The following is a 22,658-nucleotide window of genomic DNA, read 5'->3' on the forward strand; positions in this document are numbered from 1 at the left end:
TCTAATTTTTTTAAGTTAAAATGATCTGCATTAAAAAAATCTTACTTTCTACAGCTACTCATTGTGACTTCTTACAAGCAAGTTTCTATACAGCATAAATGGACTACATTCAATATGTTACTTCATACCATCATTCGTTAATCCAACCAAAGCAACTGTCAGCTGTTCAATCTCACTCACTCATATTCACCTCTATTTATATCACGCTCTCTTCCTGATCAGCCAATCTGAGTTTCATCATCCAATCAAAATGAAAAACTTCATAACCCTATTCTTAATCTTAGTTTTCGTTCTATTAGTGGATCCTTCTCACCAGGTCAGCCGCCATCGAGTTTTCTCACAATTTTGGGAGAAAAGGAGGTCTGGGCAGCCCCAAAAATGGACGCCTCCTTCCATTAACTTGGATCACATTTACTCTCAAGACGGATTGCAGGAGAATGACAAGATACCTTCTCTGCCCGGCCAGCCAGCAAATGTAACTTTTGCACAGTATTCGGGCTATGTGACAGTGGATTCAAAGGCAGGAAGAGCTTTGTTTTACTATTTTGCAGAGGCTGACAAAGACCCATCTACTAAGCCTCTCCTCCTCTGGCTTAATGGAGGTATTAATGGCTTACCCTTCAATCGTCATATCATGGGATAATCCTTCATTCTGCAAAATCTAATTGTAATAATGGTGTGAGATTTCAGGGCCAGGATGCTCATCGTTTGGAGTGGGTGCAATGACTGAGCTTGGACCCTTTCGTGTTAAGCCTGATGGAGCCACTCTTTATAGTAATCCCTATGCGTGGAACCAAGGTCTAATTTTCTTTTCTATGCCCACCCACATTTATTTTTTCAGTTAACAATTGATGTTTCTTAAATTAACTTTCATTCAATCCATTTTTTTACAGTGGCGAACCTCTTGTTTTTGGAATCACCTGCTGGGGTTGGGTATTCATACTCAAATACCACCTCTGATTATGAGAAATCCAGCGATAACAACACTGGTATTTTGGTCTCATGAGTTTTCTTATAAGCATGAATGCATGGGTACCAATTTGTCTAGAGAAATTTTGTGTCAATTTTAGTAATGAAAAAAATGGTTTTGATGTGATGGGTAACAACTGTAGCTGTGGATTCGTACACGTTTCTACTGAATTGGTTTGAAAGGTTTCCGCAATATAAGAACAGAGAATTCTATATCGCAGGGGAAAGCTATGCTGGTAAGTCTTACAAATCTCTCTGATATCCAAATACAGAAAAAATAAACAATAAATACTTGTGTACCCTATTCTGTGCAGGGTACTATATCCCTGAATTGACAGACACGATTCTTAAGAATAACAACTCTCAGACATCTTTTATAAATCTCAAAGGGGTTATGGTGCGATTCCTCTACCTGCTTTTACAATTTCTTGATCTGCTCCATGCCAGAAGAGAAGTGTATAAATATATTCTCTGTTATTTTTTTCAATACAGAAATATTCTTACATCAAAATTTGTGTTTATATAGATTGGAAATGGACTAATAAACGACGAGACAGATAGTTGTGGTGTGGTTGATTATAAGTGGTCTCATGCATTAATGTCAGATGAAGACTATGCAAATGAGCGTTGTAGTGCATCTAATTCAAGACATCAAACTCAAAGTCATACACTTCCTTCTCGTTTAATTTCTGATGGGGGAGAGATAAACCCCTATAACATATATGCACCACTTTGTCCTTCCCATCCTGACCCCATATGGAGCAATACTTTAAGATCTACTTTTACTGTAAGAAATAAATCTACTTAAGTATATTCATGTTTTTTCTAGAATCTTTTAAGATAGTTTATTTTAAATATAGTAATGTTAGATCATTTACAAAATATTTAAAAATGCTAGATTGCCCCTATTGCAGGATGCATCTATAGATGGATTTGATCCATGTACTCCTGGTTACGCACAAACATATCTTAACACACATGCAGTGCAAAGTGCTCTTCATGCAAATGTGACAGGATTACCTTATCCATGGGAGGAATGCAGGTATGATTATATGTGAGGCTCCTTGAATTAAATATGCTTATTTTATGTTAGGTTTATGAGTGAAAATCATTATCTAAACTATAATTTTCTCATCTTTTTCTTCAAACAGTATTCCAATAAATTTAGTATACGACAGATCTACAACAACGGTGGTTCCAATATATCAAAGAATGATAACATCAGGATTGAGAATACTGGTGTTCAGGTATTATAAGGGAGAGACACATTATTTTGGAATATATTATTAGAAATATAATTTGGATTATGGTAGCTAATAGTATATACTTTTGTTGCAGTGGTGATGTGGATTCAATAGTCCCAGTGACTAGCACAAGATATTCTATTAATGTATTAAAGCTTTCAATTGAGAAAGAATGGTATCCATGGATGGATGGAGATATTAATGTGGGGGGTTTTAGTGTGATTTACAAAGGTTTGATATTTGCAACTGTTAGAGGAGCCGGACATGAAGTGCCTAGCTATCAACCATCTAGAGCCTTGACTATGGCCAAATTCTTTTTGGCTAACAAGCCTCTACCATCATAGCAATCCCACATTTAGATGTTAATTTTGTTATTCAAATTATTTAATAACTATTATTACTATTAGTACAATTTGTTAAAAAAGGTATTTGGTTAAATTTAGACTTTGATTTACATATATGAAATTTTAAAATATTGTGTTTATTTGATTTGTTTTAAGTCTAAAAATTGAAAACTATTAATAAAAATATAAAATAAATTACTACATTCATCTATCAAGTTTTAAATTATATGAAAATAATGCAAATTATGTTTCTTCTCTATTAATAGTTTCTTTAAAATAAATTTATAAGTTGGAGTTAGTTAAATCATTTAGGATATTTAGGCAAATGTAATAAATTTATATATTTAGGCAAATTTAATAAAACAAAGATTTATTAATGATAGGGATAATGGCCCATATTGGCATTTTGTGATATGGGGTGCTATTGTTGAATATATAAATGGGGCTGAGGTCCCCTATTTGTGACCTTACTAGTTTTTTTATTTTATTTTATAAAAATGATAGTTGAAAATAATCAATTAAATACTTATATTTGTTATTTCAGAAAACTAAATGTGAAGAAGGATAATGCTAATTATCTATATAGATTTTGAATTGATTAGTTCTAATGTGGACTTGACTCTTACTTAATTTTTTTTTATTATCAAAATTAGAAGAAAATAAATAATGCACTAAATTTTTAAATTATAAATACACAAAAAGAAATTGAAAGAAAAAATATAAAATTGAAGTTATTTAAAGAGTGATATCACATGTAATTTCATTTTTCAACATTTATCAACAACAAAATTATGGTTTCAATTTTATGAAAAAAATAATATTCAATAATTTTTTTTAAAGTACAAATATAAAATGCACTAATAAATAAATATTTTAGTATATGTAACTTTAATGTTTGAAGTTAAAAAGTTGGACTAATTTTTACTTTTTCCTTTATAAATGCGTGACAACATTTTACTTTTAATCAAGTCATTAAATCTATAATTTCAAGTGGAAACATGAAGTTAAAATGGATCCAAGGAAAGTTGGATTAAGCAGAGAAAATAATCTAAATTCAATAGTGAATAAAAATGTGAATCCACAAGAAAAGAGGTTGCCTACATTTAATATTTTTCTAGCTCTATTTAGAATAGTCATTGATCTTACCATATAAGGTATATGAAAGTTTTGATTCCAAACACAACATACTCCAAAATGTAATCTCAAACATCCACAATCATAAATTTAAAAAATATAAAATCCTAATCTCATGCCAAATAATTCCTCCACATCTACAATCGCCCATCTTAAGCCAATATTTTTCATAAAATCCAAAAATCCTACTTCACAAGTCCATTATATCTTGGCAACAACTATTTATTGAAATGAATCTATCTAAATTAAACATGCTTTGGAAAGCTCTTTACATTTCCATTTTTTGTCTAAGCACCATCAAACATCATGCTATTACCTACAAAGGAATATCCAAATCCCATATCTTAGAGAAAACATATTATTTCTACATGAAATAGTACTTGGATAATACATCCTAAATCATCTATCAAATGGTCCTCATGTCCCATAATTTTTATCCCAAGACTTGGCTTTCCTTTGTCATCGTTTTTAATCCTCAAACCCAATTGGGTTCACCAATACAAAATTCTCCCACAATCCATCTAATCCTAAGAGTTATCTTTCCAATCACAACAATCCTAATCAATGCAATCTAGTGCATCATCCAAAGCATTCATTGGCTTTGTTCCTACACTTATTTTAAACTTTGGTCCATTATAGTCAAATTGTATCATCACCGAGACATGTATTTCTAATTCCTCACATTATTTTTGGGATGCATTGTTTCTATATAAAAAAAAATTCCATTAGCATCATCATCGATCCATTAATCAAATTTTAATTTGATTAACATTCAAACATAGACACACACTATGAATCATCAAATATCGCACTTAAAACATGCAATTTCAATGATTTAAAATATTAGAAATCGACATTAACCTAGATAATATATAGTCAAATAGTTATTTTCAATCATGAACATATGTTCTTATTTCATCACTTGTCTTATGTCGTATATTTTTCATAGATTGAAACGAAACATTTGTCTTATACAAGTTTTTGTTCTCAAAACAAAACACTTTTCTTATATGAGATGTTTCCTTGCAAAATAATAGACATAATCTACATCTGTTCTATACTCTTTTCACACCTTGATATAAAATAACATTGTTGTGTTTATTGGCATTTTTTTTATCTTTTATATTTTTAATATTTATTTATTTATTTTTTGCTACCTTTTGACCCATATTGTGCCTAATTAAGTTGTAATGACCATGTCATATCATGATGTTTGTTAGAAAGGGAGATGGATTTGTATAGTATCAAGATCTATAGCCGAGGATCTTTGGCACAATAAAAGAAATCGAAATTTATGGTAGACCCTTAAATCTCCTTAAACTATATTATAGCAACAAACAAAAGTTAGGTCTTACTCTTTGTTATGTTTCTATCTTATCTCTCATATATATACCACATATCATTGAAATTCATTACATATATTTTTCCATGAAGGGACTTGACTCCTAAAGACATCTAGTGACTCCTCCTTGCTCCACTGTGGTAGCATGCAATAGGATTCGACTTCTAATTATATCTTCCTAGCATATACCATTATGTTTCAAACCTTCTACATACAAAACATTATAGGTTTTTGTCTTGCCACCATCAAGACTCAAGGTGCCCTTTTTGGAAATCCGGGCAACAAAATTGTTACCAAGGGTAACATATGACAGGTGTTTTGACACACTCGCTAATAGGCAGGTAGAACATAAATGCATATACCACCTCTCTTGAAAAGTAACCAGCATCAAAATATTGATGACTCCAAGGTCTCTGTAGTTAGGTCATGATGAGGTTGGATAAACTTGATGGTTGATGTAGCTATACCTGTTATGGAACTTTTTTCCCAAGGGAGAATAAAGTTATGAAATATCCTTTTTGAATTGAAAAGAGAAATAAAAAATAAAGGATATTATAATGCTTTGGTTTAAATAGAGGTTAATAAACAATGTTTATGAAAAACTCTCTATAAAAGAGAAGAATAATTATATTTATTGAAGTGTATTTAAAGGTGAGATTTGAAAGGGTGTGATTGTTTGGAACAACATCTTAAAAGGTTATATAATTCATTTATGTGAGACTTGGAAAGGGGCATGCAAATCACTCAGGGAAGAAGAAGGTGGCTTGGTGGGCTATGGGCATGGGAGAACAAATAGGAATTCAAAGGGCACAAAGGAATGAAGGTAAAGGCATAAAGTCAAGATCCTTGGGTTGTGAAGACTACTTACGATCCAAGTAGTTCATCTACACTAAAATATGGATTTTCTCTTTATTGCAATTGAGGCTACATAGAAACCGCATTGATGATCATATGGGGCATCATTTCATTGGCAAGTTTATGATTTTGTATTTTGGGTCTTCAACACTTAACCATACCTTAGAATTTTTGGAACTTTGAGATTTATATGCACATGAACCTCTGAGAACTAAAGTCTCAAAGGCACCTTTCTTTCTTTATGCACATTTTGGGTTTGGAACTAAGGGGATTTGAGCCCTTCAAGTCTCAGATTTGAAGTCCTTGAGGATTTCGTCCTTTACTTTGGGTTTCTAGAATTATGAATGCCTTGGGGTTTCGGGCTTTGATTGCGTTGGGTTTTAAAATTTTGTTTTTTCTTTCCTTTGGGTCTAGAGAACTTGAAGGGACTTTATATCTCCCTCTCATTTTAAAATACTTGGATCTTCGGACTTCAGGTTTTGGGGATTTGTTGTGAATAGGGCTTGTCTTCATGTACCTTCGAGATCCAAAGTTCTCAAGGACTTCATCACTCTTTTAAAATAAAAACTTTAAACCTTGAATATTTGAAAACAAATAATTTTTTTTAAATTTAATTAATCTTCTAATTTTTAAAACTAATTTCAATTTATATTTTTTTAAACCTTATAAAACTTTAAAATTTAACTTGAAATTAACTTTGATAAAAATCAAAATTTAAATAAAATTCAAATTTTAAAATAATCAAAATTTAAATAAAGTTAAAATTAAAATTTGAATTTACAATCGATATAATTTATTAGAAAATTATTAAAAATATCCTAAAGATTTAAAATTTAAATTAAGTTTTACATCAATATTCTAAATACATTGAAGCTTAAATGGAATTCAAATTTCAATAAAATTCAATTTCAAATATAGCTAAATTATTAATATAGAATTTATTTTAAACTTTAAAATATTTTTAAAATATATTACTTAAATAAAATATTTTTTATTTTAAACAATTTTTTTTAGTTTTTAAATTTTTTTTGTATTTTGGTAATTTATTCAATTATTTTTGTGCTTTTGCAAAGATATTTTCTTCTTTTATTTATTTTTCAAATTTATTCGATTTTAGGATTTTTTTTTTATTCTTATTTGTTTTGAAGGTCACTTTTTCAAATTATTAGTATTTTTTAGACCTTTAAAGCGATGACTAAGCCATAACACACAAAGATGATGAAGCATAGATAATGAAAAGGGACGTATAGAAAATAAAAATAGCATTGACGTGACGATATATGAAGGCAACACAACAAAGGAATGGAGTCCAACAATGTGCCAACAAACCAACAAGTTTGGGGATGTGGGACCATGAAGAGTGTTTGGACTTTGGCTGAAACATCCCTATGGGACCCGAAGTCTCAGCTAGATAAAGCAAGCCAAAGAATAAAATCGAGCCTGATGTAGATGGGAGGATGAAAGTCCTTTCATCCATGTGGGACTCCAAATCCTAGCAAAACATCAAAACAACAACAAAGTGGGGGAGGGGATGCAAACTAGAATAGGAGGTCAGGATAATTCTTGAAGTTCCCTAGGGTTTGAAGTCTTGGGACAACAAAACCTATGGGACCCAATGTACCATAGGAAATAGAAATGATGGGGGGGCCCAACTTAGCAAGTGAAAAGTTGGGGTGTGTTATGTAGGGCATAATAGTACATCTCCTCAATCATACTTTTTGAGGTTGATGAACTTGCATTTATCTCCAGTCATGTGACTTGAGAATCTACTATCAATGATCCATAAATTCTTCTCCTTTTGTGCATGAAAGGTTGTGTAGGCTACCAAAGACTTCTAAAGATTCTTCTCTTCTAGTTTCTTCTTCAAAACCTTATCAAAAATATCATTTTGTCTTATAGGTTTGTTCCCTTTGTTCTTTGATACAAAAATATTCATAAATTGGCTTCTACAATTTCTTGCAATGTGATGAAAGTTGCACTTATGACAAATGATATTAAAATAAAATAATGGAGCAAATCGATTTTTTTGTTGAAAAAAGATTTCTTCTAAGTAGACCTCTTCTACAAATCATTGTCTTATCACAAAAATTATTGCAATTAAAAAAATAATAAAAAAATAATAATTTAACCTAGTATTAAATCCTTATCCTCTTCGTGCTTGCCTTCTGAATCTTTTATTCTACCTCCTCACTTGAATGAAACCATTCTCCATATTATTTCTCTCTTTGGTTGTCACAGCTTGTTTTTTTTTTAAACTTATGAACCCTTTCTATTTTGTATTCACTACTTGTAGCCTCACATACTGCTCTACACTTTTCTCTTTTTGTTGCTCAGTAAAGCCTATATCAGTTTTTACGTGTGGTGATCTCTAACTTCTAATAATTTGATCCAACATTTTAGTACTCTTCTCAAACTTCATCTTCAACTAAGTTTTTTCTTTGTCAATATCTTTTATTAATTCTACAATTTCTACTTATATATTCTCCTTGTCCTTGTCTTCATTTTGCTATTTTTTTGTCAAAACATCTTCAATTTTTTCTTCTTCTTATATATTTTAATTTTTAGCTCAATTACTATTTTCTCTAATTTTTCCAAGTTTTGAGATAATTTATTAGAGTTATTCACTTCTTCAAGTAACCTCTTCTTTAGTCCTTTTATCTTAGGGAAAAGTATCTCTTTTACTACATAACCATCATCTCCTTCATCATTTGTTTCCATTCCAGTATTATCATCTAGTGTCTCCAATGCCATGAATAGGGCTTTCTTATCACTATTTGTGGTTGTATTTTGATCTTTTTCTATATTATTTGATCCACTATCCTCATTCACAAATTATTTTTTCCAATTCTTGTTTAACTTCTTGTTGAAATACATTTTTCCATTATTTTGACTTTCACTATTGAAATCCTTTTAGGGACACTTAGCCATGAAATGTCCTATTTCTCCATAATTGAAATATTTAAAAGGCAACTTACCTTTTAACTTGTCATAACCTTTTTTCAATCTTTAGACAAAATTAGCAACTTCTATATTTGATTGATCATCAAAGTTTGACTCATCTTCCTTTTTAGATGCCTTGAAAGTGTCTCTTTTGAAATATATTTTTTACTTTCTAGTCTCATCTTAAAAGTAGTTAGAGATCCATGTAATTCATCCATTGTTAGTTTGTTCAAATCTTTATATTCTTCAATAGAAATGACTTTGGGAAAGAATCTTGTCAGTGGGGATCTAAGAATCTTTTTTCGTGCAACACGTGCTTCATTGAGCTCTTCACCTAGTCTTCTAATGGAGCAAACTATCTCATAAATTTGGAGAAGGAATGCAAAAAAATTTTCATCCCCCTTCATCTTTAAGCCTTCAAATTGAGCTCTACATGTACAAATTTTTTTTTTTCTTTAACCTTCCTATATCCTTCATAAATTGTGTGTAATTTGGCCCAAATTTCTTTGGATGCCCTACATAAAATTACCTTTATAAATTCGAATTTAGTCAAACCACAAATGATAGAAATTTTGGCTCTAGCATTGTTTTCACAAGATTTTTTACCAACCACACCCCTTCGGGGACTATCTGGAAACACATATCCATTTATCGTAGATTGCCAAGCTTTGAAACCTAAAGCCATCAAGTAGTGGAGTGTGATTTGTAGATGAGCCTTTTAAAGTAGTTGAGTATGCCATTTTGGATCTACCTCAAATTTTTTAAGCTTTATCCAAGGAACCTTGCTCTTATACCAATTGAAGGGCAAACAATACACTAAGAGGTGGATGAATCAATCTATTTAATTTTCACTTAATTCTCAACATCAATTACCAAAAATAATTTTTCAATTAAAATCTCTAAATCAGATCCACTTAAGTATCCCAATAATGCAGCAAACAACATGTAGATCAACACACATTCACAAAATGAACACCATATATATCTTGAGAATTCGAGATGGAAAAAACCATAGTAAAACTAGCTTCTTGGATCTATTGCCCAAATCTAGCCTCCCAAATACCAAACGACTAACATATATAGAGTAGGCATGAACCTACTGGAGGCAACAATCCCCTTATATATTGTGAACACAAACCCACTATAGACACCAATCTCAAATACTTAGATCTAAGAAATAACTAAATAGCTAGGACCTCAATATCAACAATATGAATGATATAGTGTTAGACCCTTCAAAATACAACTTGCCTTTGATCAACTTCAACTCAATCTCCTCTGATACTTAAGATCTTGATGTAGGGGCATCCCTGGTCGATGGGCAATCTTGCATCAACCAAAAATATTTCCTTTCAGTTTTGTTCTTGTTTTGTTCTTTGTGCAATTTTTTGTGTTCTTGTCGGTTGACACCGGTAGTTGCTTGTTCTTCATGGCAGATCTTGTTTTCAGTTTCTTGGCAGTTTCATGTGGTTGATTCTAGATTTCTAGTTCATTTGGGTGATTTTCTGGTCAGTTATCGCTTTCGATTGGCTATTCCTGGGTTCCCGGGGCAGTTCTTGTGCTTACTGGTTGGTCTTCCTTCATTATGGGTGCGATTCTTGGCATGTGGATTCATTTTGGGTCTTGTCCGATGTTCTTTGGTGTGTGGCCAACCTTCTTATTGAACTGCATCACTTGGTTGTTATTTTCCAGAAAGATTTATCTAATTCTTAAGGTCAACCTAATTAGACATTTCATTTTCTTGCATTGGTGAATGCAATCTTATGAGGCCGACCTGGATGTGTTTTGGCAGGTATAAATATGATGTTAGGCAATAATTTGTAGGGGAGAGGAAGTAGAACTCAAAATAAGGATTGAGATTTGTGAGATTTTTCCAAAATCTAGAGGCAATGGAAAGCACAAATAAGAGAGACAAAATAGATGATAGGAATAAACTGTATTCTATTAAGAAAATACTGATCAACTAGATCATCAATCATTTAATCGTTGCTCGTACAAACAATGTAGATGAGCCTGCTTAGATAGGCAAGGCTATATGGATATGTGAGCACACAAACATGACATGTGGCTCAATAAGAAACAAGGGTAGGTAGGAGAAACAATAAAATATTCCACATGAGGTAGATCACCCATCGAAGGTGGAATTATCACTCCACAATAAGTGGATATGATAGAGTAGTAAAAAGATCAACACCATAAAAGGTGGAAATTCTCCTACACACACTATCCCAATGTGGCACAAACAACCAAGTGTCTCATACCCAAACTACTATGAAATGCATTTCTTAAGTAAACTTAAGTAAAGTGTAATAATATCCAGGATGAATAATTATTTACACCAACACCCCCCCTTAAGTGCAACTTAGGGGAATGCACTTAAGTCTACAATGCAACTAAGCAATGCAAGATGGGTCCTGGCTACGAGGCCATGTTAGGTACCCATGTACAAATGCAAATGAAAATAAACCAATACAATGAAATCTCTCACAAAGAAGGGAAAGAGAGAAAAACCCAATGGGAAAAAAACCTCCCCCAAAAAGAGATGAAAGCTATATAGGAGAACTCTCATAGAAGTATGTGAGGAGCAAAACCCCATGTGAGTAAAAAGTCCCCCCCATATGAGAGAAGAAGAGAAGCTAGGAATCCCCCCCTCAATGTAGAATCTGCACTAATGATAGAAGCTTGAGAATGAATGAAGAAACTGCTCCACAAACGTCGAACAACATTCCTCCCCTTGGGAAGAAGCAAAACCAAAGGTGTATCCATGAAGTTTCCCCAAACATGAAGGGAAGATGTATGAAAAAAACTCATGATGAAAGAAATCTCTAAAAACTGCTCAAGTGTCCCCATGTCGATGTTGAAAGATACCCCCTCCACAGGTGGTAAACTGCTCCACACTGCTAAAAAGGGCACTCCAATATCTAGTGGAGAAGAATGTAGAACAATAGACAAAGACTCACATGTCTCCTTTAAACATAAAGAGACCTCCTCCAACTGTAGTACATAAGTATCCACAATCATGTCAACCTCGAAAGAATGATCATGTAGAGAATGAACAAGAGGGTCAGAGTGTTCCCTCGCAACAATCAAAGAAGGATCATCTTCATCAAAGAGAAGATGAATATCATCAATTATGTCTCCCAAATATGCAATGTAGGATTCCACAAACAAACCTGCAATGTCTGTCAAGTACTCATCCCATGAAACTGAAGCTGGAAGACATGAAATATCTTGTGGCACTGAATCACATGAAGGCAAAACTGTCGCACTATTTGTAGCATCAGGTGCAATAGGTGATGTGATATCAATAGGAGGAGATGGAATAGAAGGCTCAAGAATGGGGTCACATGTGAGAATCCCCAAATTCAAGTACCCAAAGTTCTCCTCAAAATATGAATCATCACAAGAAGTGTGATCATCATGTGTAGAATCATCATATGTGAAATCATCCTCATCAACAATATCTGAAAAGGAGTATAACCGAGATACATGATCAACCATCCCTGTCACAATGATAGCTATAGTCTCCAAGTCTGTAATAAAAACTGACTCAGGTGTGAACTCCACAATTCTCTTAGTTGCACCATGTGTAATTTGATAGATGGAAAGGAGATTGTTTGTCAAATGGGGTACACACTGTAACACATCATTGAAGGAGTTATCCCCAATGGAAATAGATCCTTTTTCAATCACATCCATGTATGTATGACTGCCCATCAAAATCTGCGGCATGGTGCAAGGCTCAAATGTAGAGAACATAGACTACAAAGATACCATATGAAGCATAAAGAGATTTTCCTTTTCTTGTCCCAAAAGAGTGAGTCTTCCCACTTGCAGAATCCATGAATTCTTTCCCTTTCGCTTTTGATTGTGAGCAAGTAGAAGTTGATGAATCATCCTTCTTATAGACATTAGGCAAATCAATGTTATGCTTTTTGAGGATATGTGTGAGCTCATCAATCTTCTTAGAATGGCAACAACGCTCCTCATGACCAAACTTTTTAGAATAGGCACAAGTAGGTCTCTCTCTCTTTGGTGAATTATCCCTCTTGGAAGAGGATGAATCTCGCCAATCAAATTGAAGATCAATTTAGTATCCTTCTTATCAATGCCACAATCCTTGAGTTGTGCCCTCAACTCTTTTTCCTTAGTTACATAATCTTGTATAGTATCAAAGTTATTGGGATCTTACATGGTGAGATTACTATCAATCTGATATCCCCTAATCTCATCAACTTTACCATACAAGTCTTGAAACTTTTGCCAAGCATCCTTGATTAGAGTACATTTCTCAATATGAAAAATGAGATCCTTTGATATATACTTTCTTAAGGTACTAATTGAAATGACATTTTTAGTGAGCTAATCCAAGTGACTAGCTAGATCAGTCTTACGATTAGTGGGAGCAACAATATTTCCATCAATATAACGAGTTAGTACTTTTTCCATCACACAAGACACCACCCCCCCCAAAAAAATATTACTCAATCAAGAGACCCCCCCCCCAAAAAAAATCATGATTTGGCACTTTATACTTAGTGCGTGTACAATAGACCACTTGCAAAACAAAGCAAGGTGGACTTCTAATTTCAATTTTACAACTTCTCAAAATGAGATATAAGAGACTTCAACAAATACTACTAGTGATCTAAACTGAGATCCAAGCAAAATACAAGTACAAAATAGGCCAAAAAATGACCAAATACTAAAAGTACAATTTCTACTCAAAATCATTACAAAAAAATGGCAGATTATGAAATTAGACAAAAAATTATGCACTTTAAAAAAAACAGCACCTGAAAAGGAGTCCATATGAGCCCGAATGAAGCCTCCAAAGTTGTAAAAATCGGGAATTCATGATTTCAGAAAAACTTGTAACCGAAAATCAAAAACATTTTGCACCACTGTATAGATCACAAAATTCTACCCCAAAACAAAAAAAATTGCTCGAAAAAAGGAGTCTGGATGAGTGAGATATCTATATTTGAAAATTTACTGCAAAATTATAATTTTTGAAAAAATTTCTGTCGGTGCTTCAAACTTCAAATGCCTCTAGATTTGGCCTCTGAAGTCCGATTTGGATGAAACAAAGGGCAAAACTGACTTTCTTGGACCTCCTCAATCCAATGGTGGCCTCATATTTGACCCATGAATCTTCAATAATAACCTACAATAGAAAGCTCCAAAATGAAAACCCCAAATAGCATCAAATTTCTCTCAATTGGCAAACCAATGACACTCTAATGGCTCTGATACCATGTGAGATTTTTTCAAGATCTAGAGGAAATGGAAAGTACAAATAAGAGAGACAAAATAGATGATAGGAATAAATTATATTCTATTAAGAAAATACTGATCAACTGGATCATCAATCGTTCAATCGTTGCCCGTACAAACAATGTAGCTGAGCCTGCTTATATAGGCAAGGCTATATGGATATGTGAGCACACAACATGACATGTGGCTCAATAAGAAACAAGGGTAGGTAGGAAATAGGTGTGGTAGGTAGGAGAAACAATAAAATATTCCACATGAGGTGGATCACCCAACGAAGGTAGAATTATCACTCCACAATAAGTGGATATGATAGAGTAGTAACAGGATCAACACCATAAAAGATGGAAATTATCCTACACACACTATCCCAATGTGACACAAACACCCAAGTGTATCATACCCAAACTACTATGAAATGAATTTCCTAAGTAAACTTAAGTAAAGTGTAATAATATCCAAGATGAATAATTATATACACCAAAAAGATTCTCATGTTGTGATCCAGTTGATTCTTAGAGTCCCAGTTGGATAGTATCTGGCTTGAAGCCTGCATGTAATTGGTTAATTACTGGATGTTCCTTGATGATAATATAATGATTGCAAGATGATTGCCAAAATTTCTATGGCTTTAATATGATTTGTTTTTGTGAATTTGTTATGTTTTCTTATTGCTTTCACTGTGTCTCCCTCGCTGCATTAGCCAGTTGACTCTTTTGAGGGTTTTTACCGGCTATGGCTACATCAAGTGGTATCAGAGTTGGTTATGGATTGACTGGTGGAAGAATCATTTGCGAACATTGAGACATTCCTTTAGGTGGATAGATCATCGATTGGAGGTAGGCTGAGTGTGTATTCAATAGATCACCTCAGGGAGGCAATTGAAACCGGTAGTCAGATGACCGAGATGAGGCAATTCACCAGAGTGGAAGAAGAGATGCCACTGAGGAGAACAAACCCCCGAAGGGTAGAACAGATGATGGAAGACTTCAAGAATGAAGTGAGGAATGAAATCCAGAATGCTTTGGCTAGTTTACAAAGAAACCCTGATTTTGAGGATGAATATGAGGAAGTGGTGAAGAGCTTGAAGACGTTGAAGGACCGAAAGTTGAGAGAGAGGAAAGATTCCTAAAAGTAGTGGCTCAAGGAAGTAAAGTGCATAAAGTTGAGGTTTCTAAATTTTCCAGAATGTTGAACCTAGAGGATCTGATCGATTGGATCAAAGAGTTGGAGGACTACTTTGAGGTAGAGGATGTCAAGGACCTGCAGAGAGTCTAGTTGGCATAGACCAAGTTGAAAGGGCATGCTGCCTTATGGTGGAAAGAGTTGTAGAAAGACAAAGTGGAGAATAGTGAATTGAAGATCACCTGGTGGAGACAGATAGTTGCAAGATTGAAGGCCAAGTCCATACCGAGAGACTATGAATTGGAGTTGTTCAAGAAGTTGCAGAACCTGAAACAGAGAGACATGACTATGAAGGAATATACTGAGGAATTCTACAAGGTGGTAATCAGATCTGGACATAGAGAGATGGATATAGAAAAGGTGGCAAGGTACATCAATGGACTTGTTTTAAACATTTGAGATGAGATGAGTATGTTGAAGATTTCCACAGTTGAAGAAGCTTACTAGTATGCTTTGAAGGCTAAGGAGAAAGTGAGGAGAAGACAACTAGAATAAGGGAAAGGAGAAAATCAAGATGAGCGATAATATGAAGAAACCGGTTGATGAAGAGGAGTCAAAACCTAAGTGGAGTAAAGAACCAGAGCAGAAGACATCAAGTAAAGGTAGCAGCAGTACCGCTAGAGAATTTCCTAGCAAATGCTTCAAGTGTGGAGAAACCAGACATAGATCCTATGAATGTAAGCAAGGAATGACAAGAAGTTGTGTGCCTAGTGAGGAACTAGAAGGTGATGGTACCAGATCTGACTATGCACCAGAGAAAGGAGAATCCCTTATGTTCAGAAGAAAGGATACCAGATCTACTTAGAGGAGGAGTCTTTTCTAGACTGTGTGTAAATTAGGTGGTAAGTGTTGCAAGGTCATTGTAGATAGTAGAAGCACTAATAATTTAGTATCTGAGGAGATGGTTGTGAAGCTTGGGTTGAAGAGGCTTAAGGATCCTTGTCCTTATGAGGTGAGTTGGTCACAAGATGATCAAAAGATAGAGATAAAGGAGTAGTGTTTGGTGAGTTTCAATATTGGGCCTTTCAGAGATGAAGTTTTAGGTGATATTGTGTCAATGAGTGTTTGTCATGTCTTGTTTGGAAAACCTTGGTAGTATGATAGAGGAGCTATTAATGATTGTAGAAGAAACCTGGTTACTATTGAAAAGGATGGGAAAAAGTTCACATTGATTTCTTTAAAGGAGAAAGAGAAGGAGGTGAAGAAACTGAGTCCTGATAGAAGTTGCACTACTGAGAAACCGATGATAGGGGCTAAACCAGAAAGATTGATAGAACCAGTTGTAAAAGTTATACTGGAGGATTTGAAGAAATATATGATAGAACTAGTTGTAGAGGTTATTCTAGAGGATGACATGAGTTTGCATAAGGATCTTATAGTTTAGCCTGATGGACAGGTGGAACTGGGTGATAAAGAGCTGATGGTAACTAATCGGATAAAGTCTTGTGGTAGAACCAAATCACAGCTGTAGAAACAAAGACATTGTGCTGATCAGAAGCAAGGAAATAGAAATAATGGGGGTCAGAGGTTAGAGGAACCGGTTGAGGCACCTGAAGAGCCAAAGCAGAGGTTGGCAGACAAAGAAGATGTCTGGATAAAAAATGAGCATGAAATCTTCATTCCGAATACTTTTAGATATTCACGAGTTGCCTCTCATGGAACATCTTTTTCTACCTGGGTTGTCTGATGTAGGATCATCCCCGATTGATGGGCAATCTTGCATCAACCAAAAATATTTCCTTTTAGTTTTGTTCTTGTTTTGTTCTTTGTGCAGTTTTTTGTGTTCTTGCCGGTTGGCACTGCAAGTTGCTTTTGCTTTGTGGCAGATCTTGTTTTCGACTTCCTGGTGGTTTCATGTGGTTGATTCTAGATTTCTAGTTTATATGGGTGCTTTTCCAGTCAGTTATCGCTTCTAGTTGGCTATTTCTAGGTTCTCAAGGCAGTTATTGTGATTACCGATTGGTCTTCCTTTATCACCGGTGCGATTCTTGGCATGTGGATTCATTTTGTGTCTTTTCCAATGTTCTTCAGTATGTGGCCGACCTTCTTGTTGAACCGCATCACTTGGTTGTTATTTTTTGAAAAGATTTATCTAATTCTTAGGGCTGACCTAATTACACGTTTCATTTTCCTGCATTGGTGAATGTAATCTTATGAGGCCGACCCAAATGTGTTATGGTGGGTATAAATATGATTTTAGGTAATCATTTATAGGGGAGAGGAAGTAGAACTTAGAATAAGGATTGAGATTCACATGTTGTGATCCGGTTGATTCTTAGAGTCTTGGTTGGATAGTATCTAGCTTGAAGCCTACATGTAATCGATTGATTACTGGATGTTCCTTGATGATAATATAATGATTGTTGAATAATTTTCAGAAGTTTTATAGGTTTAATATGATTTTTTTATGTGAATTTGTTATGTTTTCTTGCTGCTTTTGCTGTGTCTCCCTCGCTGCATAAGTTGATTGACTCTTTTGATGGTTTTTACTCATTATGGCTGCATCAGATCTTTTAATAATGACAACCTTGAATCAGAAAATCAACTTTGTCTCAATATTCAGATCACATAATATGAATTTGTATACTAAGAAGTACATTAATATCTTCACTACTACACACATGAAATAAATTTAGGATGCTCACATATATGTCTCATAACTATAATTTACAATTACAATTCAGCCACATGACTTTCCTTCATGAAACGTGTAATAGGATAGGTCCTAATTAGCCCATACACACATCAACACACACGAAAATTCCACACACTTATCAAGGAAGATTAAGGAAGTCCAAAATATTATCAATGCATAATTTCTAGCATAAACAAATACTACGCTCTATTTGCAAGTTGGTCACATCATATGTGCAACATGTATTAACCAAAAACTCACTTACAACTCCATACATGGAAATACATTGTGTAGATCTTATTGAGGATCAAGTTGCTCATAAGGATCATCCAGCCTATATTTTTGCTAGTATATACTCAAAATAGTTACCTCATCATTCTAGAACACAGACCAAGTTTACTAGCAACATAGTAACAAAATGGTGAAATAAACAATCTCCTTTGCCACACCAGAATTTTAGAAATACTAGACATAGATCAAACTGTAAAGCTCTGATGCCAATTGTTAGTTAAGATGAGAGGGGGGGGGGGGGGTGAATCATAAAAACTTAATCTTCAATATATTCAACAGATTAAACCTCGGTAGCCTTTACTGATATGCAACTATGACTGTAAATCATTCAATACTCATAAATAGATATACTTAAAACATCATAACACATTTAACACCAGATTTAACGTGGAAACCCAAATAGGGAAAAACCACTGTGGGATTTCGGACCCACTAAGAAATATACCCTTCTAGAGTATGCTCGGTTAAAAGCTTAATCCTATTAAATATTACAAACACATTGCTATATGTGACCCGGTTAAGGGATTTCCCTCAGACTTGTTAGAGTCTTGCACTTTGTTAGAAGTGACCTTGTCAAAGGATTTCAAACACTCATTTAGAATGTTACCTTGCTAGAGGGTTTACAAATAAGACTGTTAAGTCCACTCGGTTAAGAGATTTCCTATCACTTACAAAATAAATAACAGTAATAAAATATATCTGCAACTTCACATCTGAAATGGTAAAGCAAATTCTATTTGCTCAAAACAATCTTGTCATAAGACTTATCTAGTCCCTTGTTGGGCTTGTTGGGCTTCTCAATCTGTTCTTCAATCAGATCTTCAAGCTTCTGTGCTCGGTAAACATTACTGTAGCATCATTGTGCATACATTTGCCTGCATACATTGTTCATCAACAATTCCTTATTTATAAACAATTTCCAACTGCTTAATCTCCTTGATCACATTTCCCATGATCAATCTTAGCCAGCAGATCATCAAACTTGACTAGGTTCAATGTATCCTTTGATCTGAAATTTTTTTACCTCGCCTTGGAACTTGCATTACTTCCTTGGAACTTGTGCTAGGTTATTGTGGTTCAATCTACGCTGTAGATCTTCCTCTTGTATTTTCGATGTCGTAGATCCTCAACAAACTTCTTGCACGACATACTAATCATCTGATCATCTCCAGCTCATCAACATTCTTCATTAAATAATGCTTTTATTCATCCAATGCGATCTATTATAACTCAGTTGTTACTCGGTTAATACTGAACTTCACTCGGTAGACATTCTGCCTTCTTTAATCGATATCGATAATCTTAGGGTTTACCAACTAGATTCTTTGCTTGGTGACATAGTATAGTATTAAAATTATAATGAACAACATGTGTAGGATATCAAAACAATCAAAACAACATGATCTCATCATTGTCTAACTCGGTAATAGTTGCCCATTGAATAACTTATTATTCCCCTTCATTATCACATTCTTTCTGTGTCACTTATTGACCTCTTAATACTCATCAAAACATATTTCTCAAGATATGGCAACATCACACTGAATCAGGAAATCAATTTCTTGACATCAATGACAAAATAATATTATTAAGACAGTAATCATCCTTTCTCAATTATATCAATAATCTCCAACTACCTTCTCAATATCCTTATTGAAATGCCAACAATCTCCTTTCTATAGTTCAAGACAAAATTCTGTAGGCATGCTCTCCAATCCAACTACAAGTCTCAATTCTCAACTGTTAGCAAATGTAGCTCTTCGCAAGTTACCATAGCAAGAATATAGACTGGGTAACTGCGACCAAGTTTTCAAAACAAACTTATAAAATTTTGTATTCATATCAATCAATGGGATTGCAAAAGGCTATCATCTTTTAAAATGCTCTGACATGATAATGATAGTGACACAAATCTCCAACTATTCAAATACCTAAGGGGTAAGCAACATGACTACAATGCCACTGAGAACATTTGTCCAACAATTTCTTACTGAGACAACTTCCTTTTGACATCAATGGAAACCTCTATTCAACACATGCATCCCATGTTTATAAAAAATTTAGGTTGAGAAAGATTATTTTTTAACAACTTTTTATTGTAGATTATTAAATGTATGCTAAAAAAGCATATTTTACAATTTTTAAATTGTAGAATAGATAAGTTTTTTTATTTACCTCATGCTTTTTATATAGTTGATCATTTATCAAAATATGAGGTTGAAAAACACATTATATGTCTCAAATAAATAAACAATTCTTTAGGATTCTTGAGTTGTAAAAAGTTGATACACACATAATTTATTTGAACATTTATCAAAAATAAAATTTGACACAAACAATCTAATTTTTATCTTGTAAACTAAATATATTTATTTATGATTCACCACTTCAGTGGTACAAAAAGTACAATTTGGATAACACACTTTAAGTTGTTAGACCTATAGAGTTTTTATTTAGGATCAATAAATGATAAAGATGACAATTTGTTCTCTTTCGAAACATATGATTTGTATATTAAAAAATGAGGATTATTTTATTAGGTAAGCGTGAGAAAGTGCCTGAACCCATTACAATTCATCTACAAGAAAAAATAAATAAGAAAAAAAGAAAAAAGAAAAATCTCTAAGAAGGTGAGAGCAATGAGTCTCACAAGAAGTAAGACTAATGTTCAAAATAAAAAAGCTTTTGACCAAAGCAGTTCAAACTAGCTAGAAACAAGGGTTCCTACACTGAATAAAGACTACCTTTTCATGACCGATGGGTTTTGCAAAGGACCCCATTACCTTAAACAAACACCTTGAGTTCTAACAAGGATAGCCAAGGAAGGGGCCAACAAGGAACTCCAATACAATATAGACATAATTAGCTTCCAGCTAAAGCTAAACGCTAGGGTGATCCCACAATAGTGGGTTACACGTTTTTGCTAAACTTGACATTGAAATGAACATATTGAACTAAATCTTCACTTTTTTTCTTTTTTTCTCTTTCCTCTCTCCTTGTTCCTCGTGCCCTCCCCCACTCCTCTCCTCTTTATATTTTGTCTCAAATCTGCAACTCAACATCTTTCATGTCTTGGGAATTCTTTTCATCCTGATGATGAATCACAGAGTGTGATTCGAAACGTTGATGGAAAAAAAATACACACAATCGAATCTAGAAAAAATACACTAGAATACAAAATGGATTGTGGAAATCTCATAGCTTTAAATCTTCACTTTTCAACACCTATAGCTGCAAAACAGTGAGGAATTTGAAGATGATGTACAAACTATTGATTTGTGACATTTCGTGTATAGATTCTAAATATATAATTTTTTAACTATGGAATCAAATTGCATTTATTTTTCTATCTCCTTTGATAAATAACTTTTAACAGTAAACACCATTTTTGAAAAGTGATGTGTACTATAAACCACAACTTTTTGTCTATGAAGGATAAAATTATGACTTTTTCGAAATTAGATTTATAACTACGATATCTAAGGCATGCATTTTCTTTCATAATATTTTATTGAATATATTTTTAAATATGTTTTGAAGTCAAACCAATTACAATTTAGCCATAGGTATACTATTAGGAACATAACTTTTTTGTATGTATCGGAATTCAACTTTTTTTTTTGTTGGATCAAGGACATCGATATAAATTGGATATGCATTTGTTAGAATTTTTATTGGTAATCTACTATTTTTCTATGTGTAGAATGTCGAACTTGATTTTTTGGTGGAAAACCTATGTTTAATTAAATTCTCTCTCTCTCTCTCTCTATATATATACACTTGATGGAAATCTGTTTTCGAGGCTATAATCATGCAACTGAGTTTATTAAATTGATTCCATTTTGTCCTCAACTTGAACCTTAAAACCCAAAATTTGTAGAAAATTGCAGATGAAAAAGAGCAAGGACAAAATAAGAAGGTTCGAATGAACAACCATCACTTATTCATACCATTATTTGTACATATTTAGTCATTCAAAGTAAAAATAGTCAAAACAAGAAAATTCTCATGATAAATAATCTATCAAACCAAATGAAGAGAGTCAAACCATGAAGAGAAAAAAGTGAACAAAAATAAAACAATAACTACAGAATGTGAGCTTTCAGGAGAATGGCAACGACAATCTACCCTCTAGACTACACCAATACAAAATTATGATATATAAAGATGCTAAGAACTGAATAGTCATTTCCAAGAAAAAATGGCACATAAATAACCCGTACCGTACAAATGATAAGAGAACAAAACTCTATATACTTTGTTTTTTAAGTCCGTGTATTTGGAGATAATCACTAGACGTTTGGTCTGCAATTGCATTGTTTTCTCCGCATCAACGTAGCAACCAAAGCAACTCTCAGCTCTTCAATCTCAATACTCATTATCACCTCTATTTATACCACGCTCTCTTCCTGGTCAGACAATCTGAGTTTCATCATGCATTCAAA

The 22,658-nt window shown here is 33.6% G+C and overlaps 1 protein-coding gene across 1 annotated transcript; it reads left to right on the top strand.

Moving 5' to 3' along the window:
* Positions 1-409: 409 nt before the first annotated feature.
* LOC131052573 (serine carboxypeptidase-like 26) lies at positions 410-2,557 on the top strand. Its single transcript, XM_057987157.2, has 9 exons — positions 410-602; positions 691-798; positions 894-989; positions 1,113-1,205; positions 1,284-1,366; positions 1,496-1,756; positions 1,884-2,011; positions 2,121-2,216; positions 2,308-2,557. Exons 2-9 carry the CDS (start codon positions 723-725, stop codon positions 2,555-2,557), a joined length of 1,083 nt encoding a protein of 360 aa, XP_057843140.2. The 5' UTR covers positions 410-602; positions 691-722.
* The last annotated feature ends 20,101 nt before the right edge of the window (positions 2,558-22,658 follow it).

This window comes from Cryptomeria japonica, chromosome 9 (assembly GCF_030272615.1).
Source record: "Cryptomeria japonica chromosome 9, Sugi_1.0, whole genome shotgun sequence".
In the NCBI taxonomy this organism is placed as follows: domain Eukaryota; kingdom Viridiplantae; phylum Streptophyta; class Pinopsida; order Cupressales; family Cupressaceae; genus Cryptomeria; species Cryptomeria japonica.